At 37.4% G+C, this 14819-nt stretch overlaps 1 protein-coding gene and 1 long non-coding RNA gene across 6 annotated transcripts in view; one reads left to right on the top strand and one right to left on the bottom strand.

The window, feature by feature from the left end:
* The window catches only part of LOC112821156 (uncharacterized), a 106651-nt gene extending 103442 nt beyond the window's left edge, over positions 1–3209 (top strand). Inside the window, exon 5 of the long non-coding RNA XR_003207361.2 lies at positions 2981–3209. This is a non-coding gene — a long non-coding RNA (uncharacterized lncRNA). The remainder of the gene's footprint in view (positions 1–2980) is intronic.
* EXOC6B (exocyst complex component 6B) overlaps positions 1–14819 on the bottom strand; it is a 606254-nt gene that overhangs the window by 271868 nt on the left and 319567 nt on the right. For all 5 annotated transcript variants that reach the window (XR_012379776.1, XR_012379777.1, XM_025868421.2 and 2 more), the window contains 2 exons: positions 12279–12390; positions 659–793 (listed from right to left, as the gene is read on the bottom strand). Coding sequence is in view for 3 of the 5 variants with exons in the window: in XM_025868421.2 (XP_025724206.1) it covers positions 659–793; positions 12279–12390 (247 nt within the window). In the remaining 2 variants the exon portion in view is untranslated. The remainder of the gene's footprint in view (positions 1–658; positions 794–12278; positions 12391–14819) is intronic.

The following is a 14819-nucleotide window of genomic DNA, read 5'->3' as shown; positions in this document are numbered from 1 at the left end:
TGAGAGACGATGGACTCCAAAAAACAAACTGAGGGTTCTAGAGGGGAGGAGGGTGGGGGGATGGGTTAGCCTGGTGATGGGTATTAAGGAGGGCACGTTCTGCGTTCAGCACTGGGTGTTATGCACAAACAATGAATCATGGAACACTACATCAAAAACTAATGATGTATGGTGATTAACATAACAATTAAAAATTTTTAAAAAAACTAATGCTGGCACCTTGTGAAATGATTATAAAATTGCTAACAACAATAGTAAGGGACAGAAATTCCTCACTAAAAAGTAAGGTCAAAAAAACTGGACACAGGACAGAGAGAAGCAAGAACAGCTAATTTAAAAAATTTAATTGATGTTGATTTCGGTTATAACCACTATTATCTAGACCATACTTAAGAACTCCTGACTAAGATGGGGGCCAACTGAGGAAATAGTCATTTTCAAGTACAAAATACAGAAAGATTTAGTGGAGAGAGTTGTAGACATTTTTAAATCTAAACATCTAGAAAGTAGCATTGGTACTTGTTTTTCTAAGGAAATCATAAGCACTTATTCTCAAAACCATGTTGTGAATCACACTACTATGCATCTTGGGAGAAACAAAGCCATTTAGGTAGAATGCCCCAGACTATGCACACCAGAAGCCATAGGGCCTTCTCACCTTAAAAGTTGTGGTGCCATAGAGCTTGGTGGTGTGGACTGTCTCTGGAAGCACATTAGTGATGTTGGTGATGAATTCTTCCAAGTACTTACAGGATTTCTCCAAGTGTGTGGTATTGATGATAATCTGGACAAGCTAGAAAATAACAAGCACAGGTAAGAGTCACTTGACTATTCACCTTACAACAAATGGCTCAATATGAAATCTGCTGGTAGAAGAAAAACAAGAGGCAGAGTAGCAGGGGCCATATATATTCTACAGAGGTTTTGTTAGAGCGTGGGCTTAGGCCATACTCCCTGCGAAGCCTTCCCTGACTCCCAGAAGAGCACTTGTCACTCTATTTTAAACATATGTCTTCTTCTGTTTAAGAGACTAGACTTAGAACAAACACTGCTACTGTGGTTATTTTTTAAGATTTTTTAATTTATTTTTAAACAGAGAGAGAGACAGCGAGAGAGGGAACACAAGCAGGGAGAGTGGGAGAGGGAGAAGCAGGCTTCCCACCGAGCAGGGAGCCCGATGTGGGGCTTGATCCCAGGACCCTGGGACCATGACCTGAGTGGAAGGCAGACGCTTAACGACTGAGCCACCCAGGACCCCAAAAATTGCTACTGTTTAGCACAGTGCCTGGCAATAAATAATTGCCAAATGAATTAAGTAAATGAACTCCCGCAGAAAGAACAAGAATAATTGAAATGGCAAGAAGAAGTTTCAAAATTAGGCATAAGGAACAGTGAGATGTTGGAATAGATTTCAGATATTAACAAACTACATTAGCTTATGGAAGAAATAACATGGGCATTATGGTCAGAGAAACCAGTGAATTAACTACTTACAAATTATTAATCTGAAGAAAGTTTCTTAACTTCTCTAAGTGTTTCTTTATCTGCAAACTGTTAATAGTAATTTCTAACTCACACAGTTATTTTGAGGATTAAATATCCTTTTGTCACTACTACTTTCCTTTTCTAGCAAGAGCGATCCTTAAAAACAACAGTACCGGTAAGATAAAAAGTCATCTATAAATAACTGTGAGAGGAGGATGAAAAAGAATGACTCTCATTGTCAGGATAGAATTCCAGTTTGCATCACTAGCCATCAGGGAAATACAAATCAAAACCACAATGAGATACCACCTTATACCAGTTAGAATGGCAAAAATTAACAAAACAGGAAACAACAAATGTTGGCAAGGATGTGGAGAAAGGGAACCCTCTTACACTGTTAGTACAGCCACTCTGGAAAACAGTATGGAGGTTCCTCAAGATGTTAAGAATAGAGCTACCCTACGACCCAGCAATTGCACTACTGGGTATTTACCCCAAAGATACAGACTTAGTGAAAAGAAGGGGCACATGCACCCCAAAGTTCATAGCAGCAATGTCCACAATAGCCTAACTGTGGAAGGAGTCAAGATGCCCTTCAACAGATGAACGGATAAAGAAGATGTGGTACATATACACAGGGAGTATTATTCAGCCATCAGAAACAATGAATACCCACCATTTGCATCAACATGGATGGAACTGGAGGGGATTATGTTAAGTGAAGTAAGTCAAACAGAGAAAGACAATTATCATATGGTTTCACTCATATGCAGAACATAAGCAATAGCATGGAGGACCATAGGGGAAGGGAGGGAAATCCAAAGGGGGAGAAATCAGAGAGGGAGATGAACCGTGAGAAATTATGGACCCCAAGAAACATTATGGGGGTTTCAGAGGAGAGGTGGATGGGGGGAGGGGGTAACAGGGTGATGGGTATTGAGGAGGGCACTTGCTGTGATGAGCACTGGGTGTTATACTGAACTAATGAATCAGTGAACACTGCCTCAAGGACTAATTATGTACTACACAGTGGCTAACTGAACATAATAAAAACAAACAAACAAACAAAAAAACACTGACTTCCAGATGACTAGAAATAGTCACAGGGTCTCAAGAAACAGAGCACCCAGGACAGCCCTTCCTTTACAAGTATGTTTTCTTGAGTAAGAAGCAACTTTCTCAGTGTGACGTTAATCCTTTCTCTCTCTCTCTCTCCCCCCGACAATAACATGGACAAACAGTAATTATTATAGTGACAGAGGTAAACATGGCTAAGGAGATTAAGCATAATTATTCTGACTATGTAAAAAGTGAAAAGGACCCTATTTTATGTTAACAAATCAATTTAGAAAAAAAAGAATTAAAGTTTGCAAAGTAGTTCACAATATATTTTCTTACATTGTCTTCCCAGCAACCTGGAAAACTAAGTTAAGTGGGCATAATTATTGCTTCTCTTTTACTAAAACAGAAACAAAAATGAAATGATTTTCTTTAGATCACAGAACCTAAATGGAATTACGACTCAATCCAAGTCCTCCACCTTCAAATTATGGACTCATCGAAATGACTTCTGACAGAGCCTTTTGGCATAAACATAAAAATGGCGGCTGTGGAGTGCTGTACGCTTTGGTACATGAGGCTGAAATACCAGATTCCGGGTCTGCCATCAACTAGACCTCTCCAAGCTTTGATTCTACTCCATGTAAAAAATAAATCTAAATTTCAAAAAGGAGGGGTACCTAATTACTTATTTCAACTATGAAAACTGTTCACATTTCCCAGAGTCTAAAAGAAATACAAAGAGAAAATGGAATAGAACCTTTTTTTGTTTCTCTTTCCCACATCTTTAACTTTTTATTTCCACAAGAATGTGTGTGGTGGTGGGGCTGTGGCAGGCGGGGAGTTTGCGTGTATAAGGCTATGTATGAACTTAGGTCTTCCCTCAGTGAGAGAGGCAGCCAGGAGAGTGGATAGATGACACAAAGGGAAATTGGAAGTGAAGATGAAGGTGGGGGGTAATACACATTTTACAATCAAATGGTACTTCAAAACAATGCTTAAAAGCTGGAATTATACTTGAGTAGAAGTCATTGTGTTATACTGCGGAATATTAAACAAAAATATTAATAGGATTATAATCAGAAAGTACACTCTCATCTCCCCAACAGCAAACCAGCACAGAGCTAAAGCACACTGTTCATTCTCAAAAAATACATGTCAAAGCATAATGACAATGCTTTAGTAATAGATTGGACTAAGGAAAAAGGTACCTTCTACTCCCCAAGAATCAGCTGGAAAAATGTGACGAAAATGTCTACTTTTGAAACATGAGGACAAAGGGCAGAAAACCAGAGATGCAGTTCCAAAAAAAAAAAAAAAATTAAAAGTTAGGGCAACAACAGGACTAGATCTTTGTATTATTCCCCACAACTCATCAGACAAGTTCATATTCCTCACTAAGCCCCTTCCCTTCATTCTACAGTTTGAATTTGGAGACTTGAGTTTTGGATACAGATACTCTTTCTACAAAATTACCCAAAACATCAGACTTTTAACTGTACAGTGCTCTAGGAAAAAACAGCTACCAAAATAAGCAATTCATCACACTCTTCCTTTTAACATGTTTCTCCCTCAGAGAAAGACGAAAATCATTTTAAAAATTTAAATTGTCTAAATTAAATCACTCCTCTTCCTGAGTGGGAAGGTGGCTACTGGCAAGATTGTCTTGATGTATAAGTCAGAAAAGTAAGAGAGTTAATTTGGAGAAATGAAGAATTTCTATTTTAAAGTCAGCATTACCTATAGGGAACACATTCAATCTATCAAAAGAAATCCTAATAATAAGGAGGAATCATGTCATGTTATCGAAATAAAAAACAGTGGCAGTCAAAGAGAAAATTGTCCTGTTTTGCAGGATATTGGCAGTTTAAAAAAAAAAAAAAGGAGGCGGCTTCACTGGGTACAGTAGTAATTTCCCTTGACTTTTTAAAGATCTGTCAACACAGAAGATCACCATGAATTACATCAATTGGCTGTCAGTCACTTTTGAAATGTTTCATTGCTGAGCATAGAATAGACTATTAAAACACTCTTGGATTACATTAGATACCATGTCATTTTCAAAGGGAATAATGTCTGTTAATGAGGTCTAAGTGATCTCTACTCCTGAATGACAGCTAACCAAAATCCTTACAAGGGCATTTACAAATGTAAAGCCAGATACTGTGGGGATAATTCTGAACTTAAGGATGCAACGAAGCAATTTCAGATATCAACTTCCATCAGAGTTTTGAGCTCCTTTGATATTTTTAAACCTCACTTCCCACTCTCTTATAAAAATATATCACTGCAGCAATCCAAACTGTCCTTACCAGTGTTTCAAGGACATGGTATTAGCAACAGATTAGGTATTGGTTATGCTTATATAAAGCAGAGTTCTGTGAGGACTGTCTGGGAAAAAAAAAAAGAACACTATAAAGCAAGCAATCACCTCACAACTAAATGACAGGAGTCACTTAGGTTAAAAACCATTAAGAAGCAGACAATTTTTCTGTCTCTCATTCCCAGTAGCAGAGAAAATCTAATGAGGACAGCACAGAGTAAACTGTGGAAGTCACCTATTACCTTATCTTGTTTCCCAAAGCAGAGAATTCAGGACACTGACACTCCAAAAGGACTAACCAAAGCAAGAAAATGAGAAGTCACGCTCCCTCTCCACACCCCCAATGCTTCTCCACTGTTGGATTTGCAAGAGGAAGAACTAAATAGCAGTGTTGGTTCTCATTCACAAAAATAAGATCTCCTAGGATTTCAAGGAATTTTTTTCTCCATTTCACCCCAGCAAAGATACAAAAAGCTGGGTCAACTACTCATTTTTTACCATCTCCAAAGCAAATGCCTAAAATACTGAAGTACTTGGAACTACTACTGGTTCCAAATTCATAGGTCTAGTACAAGGGTTATTTTTGACAAGACTTAATTATAAAATGTTTTAATGTAATAGTAGCAATATCATTGCTGTTAACAGGGGACAGTGAACATTGTTATGTGGGAGATAAATAACAGGATAGAACCATGTGGTCATCAATCTAAATAATATCCAAAAGAAAGGCTGAATGCAAAGCATTGGTTATTTATTCAGGTCTCCTGGGGCACTATTATAAATATAATAAAAAATATATATAAATATTTAACATGTTTTCACTAATAGGAAATCTTAATTTCCTTAACTTTACCCTAAGAACCTACTACCTACTTTTTTTTCTTTCTTCTCTCTTTCATCAATGAAGAACTCCTATGTGCCAAAGAATGAGAATACAGTTGTACACAATTATACACAAAACAGACAAAGTCCCTGGCCTTGTGGAAATTAAATGTAACCACATACACAGAGAAACATATACCATAATGTCAAGTAATAATTAGCCCTGGAAATAGAAGTGAAATAAGCAGTTACATGGTGATGGCAGGTCTCAGGATGGTCAAGGAAGGCCTCTTTAAGGAAGTGACATTTGAGTGGAGACTTAAATAAAGTGAAGGTGTATTATGTCTATCATCTATAATAAATACTTTTAAATCCAATTTATATCTTAAGTCTATCAATTCATTCTTCATAAAGATAAAGGATGTTTTTTGATTCATCTTAAAATTTTCTTTCAAACATAAGTAATTCTCTAATATTCTGAGATTAATAAATTGGTTTATTTCCTTTCCCTCTATGATATTGATGTTTTTACATTAATGTAGTGAAAGAGCAAAGGTTTAGAACAAAAGAAATCTGGTTTCAAACCTTACTTCAAATCTTATTTTTTAAAAGAAAATTTTATCTTTCAAAACATCTCAAATCTCATTTCCAAGCTACCTACTGATTATGTGGCCTTAGGCAAAGTTACTATCTTTCATCATCTTATAATTGAGATAGTAACATCAATGTCATACCAAAGAAATAGTCAATATAGTGCCAGTTATTAAATATAAATACTAATATAAATATTAGGCATTAAGTATAGTATATACCAACTTCCTGAAAGCTATTACTAATATGGACTTACTTATTGTATCTCCAGCTAAATATGGCTTAAGAAAATATACAACCATTCTGACTAGTCTCACTTTAACTCCTATCCACTAGCCAAAGTGGGCACTTACGGCTACAAAATAACCACAGTATCGAGTACCAACCAAATCTCTTTTCCATACCCCCAGATATACTTTCCCTCTGCTTCAACCCCAACATTTGCTCTGGATCTCTACTTTCAGCTGAAGATCTATCTTTCACTGAGCAAACAGAGCATTTGGAGTCTGCCACCATAACATATGCCCAGCCACCACCATCTGCATCCACATACGCTGAGCCTCATCTGTTCCCAGAGATGAACTTTACACCACCTAAAGCCAATCCCTTTGCTTGTGCATCAGATTCTAAAGTCTCTCTCCTCCTCAAGGACATTCCTCCAAAGATTTCCCCTTTTCTCCTCTGTCATCAACGTTTTGCTTTCTACTGCATCATTCTCATCAGAAATAACATGCTGTTACTTCTCCTATTAAAAAAACAAAATAAAAAACTTGTGCTTAATCCACTTCTCCTGCCAACTACCTCCTCATTTCCTTGCTTACCTTGGTAACAAAATTCCCTAAACAGTTGTCTTCTACTTGCTGTCTCCAATTCCACTCTTCCCGTTCTTTAAATTGTTTAAGTCAACACTTTATTTTAAAATGGTTTTATATTACAAAATCGTTGCAAAGAGATCCCAAATACACCACACCCAGTTCCTCCTATTCTTAACATCTTACATTACAATGGTACATTTGCCACAACTAAGGGGCCAACACTAGTATATTACTATTCACAGAGCAACACACTGTATTCAGATTTCACTGGTTTCTCCCTAATGTTCTTTACCATTTTCAGGATCCGGTCTAAAATCCCACATTATATTTAGTTGTCACCTCTCCTTAGCCTCCTCTGGTCTGTGACGGTTTCTTAGACTTTCCTTGTTTTTGATGACCCTAACAGTTTTAAGGAGTACTGGTCAGGTATTTTGTAGAATGTCCTTCAATTTGGGTTTTTTTAAATTTTTTTCTCATGGTTAGAGTGTGTTTTGGGAGATCACAAATGCCTTCTCATTACATCATATCAAAGGTACAGGCGATCACTATCACTTACCAATGATTATGTTCTTCTTGATCACCTGACCGAGGTAGTGTCTGGTAGGTTTCTTCCCTGTAAAGTAACTTTTTCCCTCTTTCCATACCCTGGAAAGTAAGTCTTAAACACAACCCACATACAAGGGTGGGAGCTAAGCTCCACCTCCTCGAGAGGGTACTATCTACATAGATTATTTGAAATTCTTCTGTACAGGACCCAATCTCTTTTAAACCTACTCCATCAGGAGCCTCCTATCATCATTTTATTAAAAATGATCTTATTGAGGTCACCAACATACTCCAAGTTGCTAAGTCCCATAGTAATTCTTAATCTTCATCTTACCTAATCGATCATCAGTATTTGTCAAGCTGACTACTCCCTCCTTCTTGATATACTTTCTTCACTTGGCTTCCAAGACACCATACTCCTGTTACTGTTGTTTTTTTGTTTTGTTTTTTTCCTTCTCTAGTGGCTCCTTCCCAATCCTTTGTGAGTTCCTCTTTTCTCCTGACTCCTTAATAATGGAATACCCAAGGGTTCAGTCCTTCATCTTCTCTTCTCCATTTTTACAAATCCCCTTAGGAATACTATCTGATCAGGTGGTTATAAATATTACCTGTATTCCCCAAAATTTTATCTCCAGGCCAAACCTTTCTTTCAAACTCCAAACTCATAAATACAACTGCTTACTCAATATTGCAAAATGTATGTGAGTAAACACTACAAATTAAATATGTCCAAAATCAAATTCCCAATCTCCTCCACTCTAAACCTAGCTCTACCTAAAGATTTTGCCATCATAGTGCATGGTATATACAACCATCTAGCTGCTAAAATCAAAACATCTTAGAGTTACCTTCAACTTCTTGCTTTCTCTCTCCCTTCACATCCATTCATAAGGAAAGCATGCTGACTCTACACTCCAAATCTGATCACCTGTCACCACCTCCATGGTTACCACCAACGCTGCCATTAAATCTCGCTGTATTAGTGTCATAGCTTCCTAACTGGTCTTCCTGTTTACACCCTACAGTTTATCCTCAAAACCACAGTCAATGTTATTCCTTTGAAATATGTCACATCGTTTCACTCATCAAATTCCTGCAATGGCTTCCCACTTCACTTAAAATAAAAGCCTAACACTTTACAGGGGCCTACCACAAACCCCTGACACCTCTGTGATCTAATCTCCTGCTTCTCTTCCCCCTTCTCACTCCACTCTAGCTTTACCCTAGCTTCCTTATTATTCCCTGAACTGACCAGTAACTTACTACCTTTAGACCTTTGTTCTAACCTCTGCCAAGAATGCTATTTGCCCTTCCATGATAACTCACCATCTTTTTATTAAGACCAACCTTCAACCTCCACCAGACTCCTGATTCCCTTAACCCAGGTTCTTTCTTTCTCTTCAATGTTTTCACCTCCCTCTATCATACTAGATGATTTACTATTTATTTTGCTTATTATCTATTATGTTTTCTGCCACTAGAATGTAAACAAGGACTCCTTTTGTTGTTGTTCTTGTTGTTGCTCACTTATTTATCCATAAAGTTTAGATCAGTGCCTGTTACACAGTAGGTACTCAATTAATACTATTAAGTTAATAAGCAAGTTATTTATCTTAACAGGTCATCTTGCTCTAATCTTCTAACTTCTCTTAGTTGAAAAACCATCTCTGCACTAAACCTGACAATCACTGTTCACCCGCCCAGACCTCTTTCTTAACAACACCAGGTAATATGCCTTGAGTATTTACTACATACTAGGCACTGGTGGAAGCACTTCATATAAAGCTTCACAACATTTAATCCTCACAACAACCTTATGAAATAAATGCTCTTCTTGTCCCCATTTCACACATAAAGCCAAGTCATTTCCCCCAGCACACATCTAGTAAGGGAAGAGAACCCAGGCAGAATTGGAACCCAGGACCTCTGCTTTAGAACACACGTTCTTCACAGCTCAGCTGCCCTTCTCCCCACAGACCTGGAAGAAGCAGCCTAAGGAAAACAGCTAACCCCGCGGACTGAATAGGGATAGGCACAAACGGTCTGAGAGCGCAAGGCATTTAAGCTACAGTAAGCGAGAACTGAAAGGAAATGTTGAGTTGGCTCAACGTGGGGGAGCAAAGCAGCAATGAGAAAAGCAAGAAAGCCAGGGTACAGAGAAAAAAAGCTGAAAGGATAAGAGCGTATGGACAGAAAGAAAGAAGAAATGAGATACCATGGAAATTCAAACAAGACAGGCTGAAAGAGAGACATGAGCTTACAGGAACTTTTAAGTCCTGAAAGAACTGTCTGACAACCTGAAGTAGGATTCAGTGAGTTCTGTGTGCTTATAACACTTCTATTGTTTAAATGGCTATGTGCTCACTGACACAAGATCATCTCTAACTAGAACAATTTCCATATTACTATGGACTTCTCATAAAAATCCCTTTGTTATGGTAAAATAATTAAATTAATATGGAAGGCAATACCTTATAGTAAAAGTTAATTAAGTTTGGGAAAAAACAACCCAGACATCGGTCTCATTTTTATCATTTTATTAACTGCATAACCGTGGGCAATCTCCCTGAACTTGAATTATGCCGTCTATAAAATGGGAATAATAACACATGCCCAGCTAGTTCCAAATGTGACTGTCCTAAATGAGATGGCATCTGTGATGGGCTTTGAAGAATACAAACTGTTCCACAAACGTTACCTAGCATGATGACAATTCCAGATGGGAACTCACCTGCGTTCCCTATAAATGAAGATATAATGTCTTCTTTTCCCAAAGGTGAGTAACATAGTTATTCAAAGATTTACTGGTTGGTGATAAAAATCACTGGGTCTGTATTTGTCTATACATGTGCACACCACCATAAGAGCCAAAATAAATCAATGTGTGCAGATGTTCCTTTAGCCATATACAAAGATACTGATAACAAAAGGGCATTATTGCCTAGAAAGATCCAGTGACTTAGGAAGAATAGTTAGCCTTCACTGAAATGGTGGCAAGAACTATGATATAGTCTTTGATAAGCTCCTACTACTTCTTCCTATCCTGACCTGATCTGTGCAGTGCCCTTAAAGGACAATGGAGTCAGGAAAACTGAAGAACTGTGAAGTTGGGTCTTTCTCTTAAGATGTCACAGTAAATCAATGGCACAGCCCCAGCTAAACTCAAGACACTTCTGAGGCCAAAGCTGTTTCTATCGCACTGTGTTCCTGTTACGCTACTTGTTTAAAATGTTTGGAGAGACTGTTAAATCAAATGGCATAAGAAAACTTGTATCAAGAGTTGTAATATAGAGATAGTTCACAAAATAAATAGCAAGCTTCCTGTCCTACTTGGGATTCATAAAAGGAGAACGGTACAATGTAACAAAAGCAGGAGGACTTCCGACTCTTCACTCCACTTCACTCCACTCTCCTTTTTTCTTAGCCCTCCTGATGATGAAAAGAAGTTAACCTATTCTCAGACACGTAAAGATAATACCTACTATTACTATACCAAGCAGCAGAAGGGAAGCTCAGCAAAATGAGGGAACTGTCCTTCGAATGTAACTTTCAATCGTAAAAAAGTTTGTTATAAGCAGAACTTAAACACTGTCAAAGTTCCACATTATAATATTTTAAAATCTTAACACAGGGAAAGGAACAAGCAGTCCAAAATCAGAAGTACATGTTCACCTGGCTTCCAGCTGTCTTTACCTATGACTCAGCATCATTAACCATTTGCCTACTTTCACCATTATCTTTGACAGTGTGTATCTGAAAATGTCAATTTTTCCTAGAGCAACTGACTTTCAAACTATACCACCTCTACAAGTAAAACAGATGGTCAACAGCCTTTCCCTTTCTCTGTGAAAAAATTCCTCCAAACTCTCACTTTTGGCACTATAATTTCCATAAAATGGCAGGTTGACACTCCCATGCAATCCTGGGTTTCCAAGAGAAAGGAAACTTCACATCTTTCTCAATTTTAGGACTATACGCCAATGTGCCAGATCTTCAGTTTGCCAAGATACTGTTCTCAACATGTGTGTAATATCCCTCCTCGCTTTGTGAGATTCTGTAAGCTTCCAGAGAAATGTGACGATTGCCTCTCTCTCACATTTCCTCAATCCCAAATCCCCAGACTTACATGCTGATAAAGAGTAATTTACCATTCATATACATGAGGTATCTCAAATACAAAAGCAGAGTCTAACACTAACCATGGACTATAAGTGCCAATATCCTTGGCATCAATGATTTATGCACGTGATTTCATATTGTATGTTGTATCTGAACTGCCATTCATTTAGACAGGAACCTGATGTTGACTATATTCTCTCACCAACAATTTTGTTTTTATGTAATTGATGGCAAATACTACAAATTTATCACAACAACTTCGGAAAGGAAAACCAGTTAAGCTGGTGAAAATAATGAGAGAGAGAGAGAAAAAATGACTTTTCAAAAATGTAATAGATTTCTCCAAAGTGACCAAAGAGAAAAACAAATGATTTGTTTTGCACTTGCACCATTAGAACTCCATTAGGAAGAACGTGATGGACCATATAGAAAGTTATAATTAACTCACAAACAGGCCCCAGAGCTTAGGACGTCTGTTCACATATTGCCTTGGCTGCCTCCATTAAGAGCAGCTTTACCTCAGTAAGTCCAATATTCTTCCTTTTAATGACATTCTGCAGGGAGTTGCTCAGAGTCCTGGTTAGCAACAGGTTTGTAGATTTGCGAATCATGTCATCGACTTCAGTTGAGCTGAAAAAGAATTCTCGAGTCAGTCATCCCAGGTAGCAGGATTACTTTGCAAACAAACAAGGTGCCAGTGGTACTTCTGAGAACAATAATAATAATAATAACAATAATAATAATAACAACAATAATAATGGCAGCAGCAAATAACATTTCTTTTGTGCCAGAAATTAGATTCTAAGTACTTCAATATATTAAAATTCATTTAAACCTCACATTCATGATACTAAATACTTTTATTAGTATTTCTAATTTACAGATGAGGAAATGAAGGCACAGAGAGGTTAAGTAACTTGTTCAAGGTCACACAGTAAGTACACAGCACAAAAAGGACTTCAACACAGGCCATCTAGTTCTAAAGCCCACAGCATTTAAACACTATGCTGTACTGTCTCTCAGGGTAGATAAAGAATTCCCCAGCATGATTTCTCATCCTGAAACCATTATTTCTCCTATACTTCCAAGTTCCTTCATAGGTTGTTAATATTTATAATTTTCCAACATAGTCTCTCTATTGGCTTCCTGCACCATTAGCTGGTAAAGGCTCCTAAGAAAAGATATCTCTGCTCCTGTACTGTCATCTTTCATATAATGTATATTTAGCTCTGATTCCAAAATAAGTGTTTCAGACCAGTAGTTTAATTATGCATAAATGTCTTATAATCCTTACTATCCTCAAAGTGATCAATAAAGATATTTTCTCTTTTTTTAAGTTATTCACTCATTTTTAATCCAATGGACATTATTAAGCCCTTATCATGTGTTGTTGTTTTAAGTAAACTCTATCCCCAATATAGGGCTCAAGCTCACAATCCCAAGATCAAGAGTTGCATACTCTACTAACTGAGCAGCCAGGTGCCCCAATAATGACATTTTCTATACACGAAAACATAAAGACAATTATTCAATAGCCATCTCTATTTTTTTTAAGATTTTTATTCATTTATTTGACAGAGAGAGAGGGAATACAAGCAAGGGGAGTTTTAGAGGGAGAAGCAGGCTTCCCGCGGAGCAGGGAGCCTGACGCGGGGCTCAATCCCAGGACACTGGGATCATGACCTGAGCCGAAGGCAGATGCTTAATGACTGAGCCACTCAGGCGCCCCTCAATAGCCATCTTTATATGCAAAGCTTAAAAAAAGACAATAGTCCTGTAACCAACAGACTAAATTCTAGACCTATACATCCTTCATGAGCCCCTGAAAGCATCACCCAAGATGGCTTTTTATAAAAGATATCCTTTTAAGACAAGCATTTCTTCAATGATAAGGTTACTGTTATAGAAATACTAGATTATAAACATCAAGAAATAACTGTAAATAGAGATTTGTGAGTTCTTTGTAAATTTATTGCTTGTGGACAATGGTCACAAAATTTATCTCATTGATTTCTCTTTCTAGAAAAGAAAATAAGAGGCTTGGTATAGTCAGATTAAAAATCTTACAATTTTAAATATATAGGCAGGCTACATTATCATGCTATGTGGAAAATAGAAAAATACTAAAAAGAAACAAGACTACAGAATACAAGGACATAATCAGGAAAAAATGATACGTCAAAATATTTTCACAGGGTCTATGCAAAGATACATTTAATTGACCAATACCCTCTGGCCTACTGCTAACCTTTCCAAAATTATTACTGAACTGAAATACTTCATTCCACAAATATATGAGGGGCTGGGAATTGTGTTGGTGGAATAATGAGACCAAAATGGTGAATGAACAAAATAGTCATGGTTCCTGCCTTCATATATTAAACTCATAATTATATCAGGTCGATTGTAATATGAGCTACAAATAAGTAAAGGTGGCTATAAAAGTGATTAACACAGGTGTCTAAAGTAATCTGGTGCTCCTGATATTAATCACTCTCAGGACATCCAGTAGTGATTATGTATCTCTACTATGGTTTAAGAAGATCTAGCAGAAGTTCCACATTTGGATATGATGTAGAAGATCAAGAAAGACCACCATTACTTTCATAACAACAAAAAAGTTAGGTCTAATCTTAAAAGCTATATTTTCCTTCAATGTCAACAAAGTGTAATTAACACACACACACAAATGTATAACTGAACAAAACTGCACACCACACCAGGACATGCCTTTGAAAGGGGAGCAAAGGGTAGCAGTCACTTTCATACCTGAGGGCATCTGCCTAACCTGGGTACAAATGGATAAGGGATAAAAGACTAAAACAGTCAGAGGCTGAAAGGCTTTGCTGAGATGAAGAGAAATAGACCAAACCTTTAACAGTATGGGCTACTATTACAGTCTGGAATCCGGGAGAGCCTCAAAACAAAAATAAATTAACTGATGCAACAATTCTCCCCTACAAGAGTTATGCTCCATAAGAAATGGTGAGGGTAGTGTGAGAAATCAGAGAGAGATCTTGCAAATTCTGCAAGGGGTTTTGGATTCAGGGCTACTGAAA

This window comes from Callorhinus ursinus, unplaced genomic scaffold, assembly GCF_003265705.2.
Source record: "Callorhinus ursinus isolate GAN/ISIS: 27379988/994484 unplaced genomic scaffold, GSC_fseal_2.0 scaffold10, whole genome shotgun sequence".
In the NCBI taxonomy this organism is placed as follows: Eukaryota; Metazoa; Chordata; class Mammalia; order Carnivora; family Otariidae; genus Callorhinus; species Callorhinus ursinus.
This window is presented reverse-complemented; position numbering and strand designations above follow the sequence as displayed.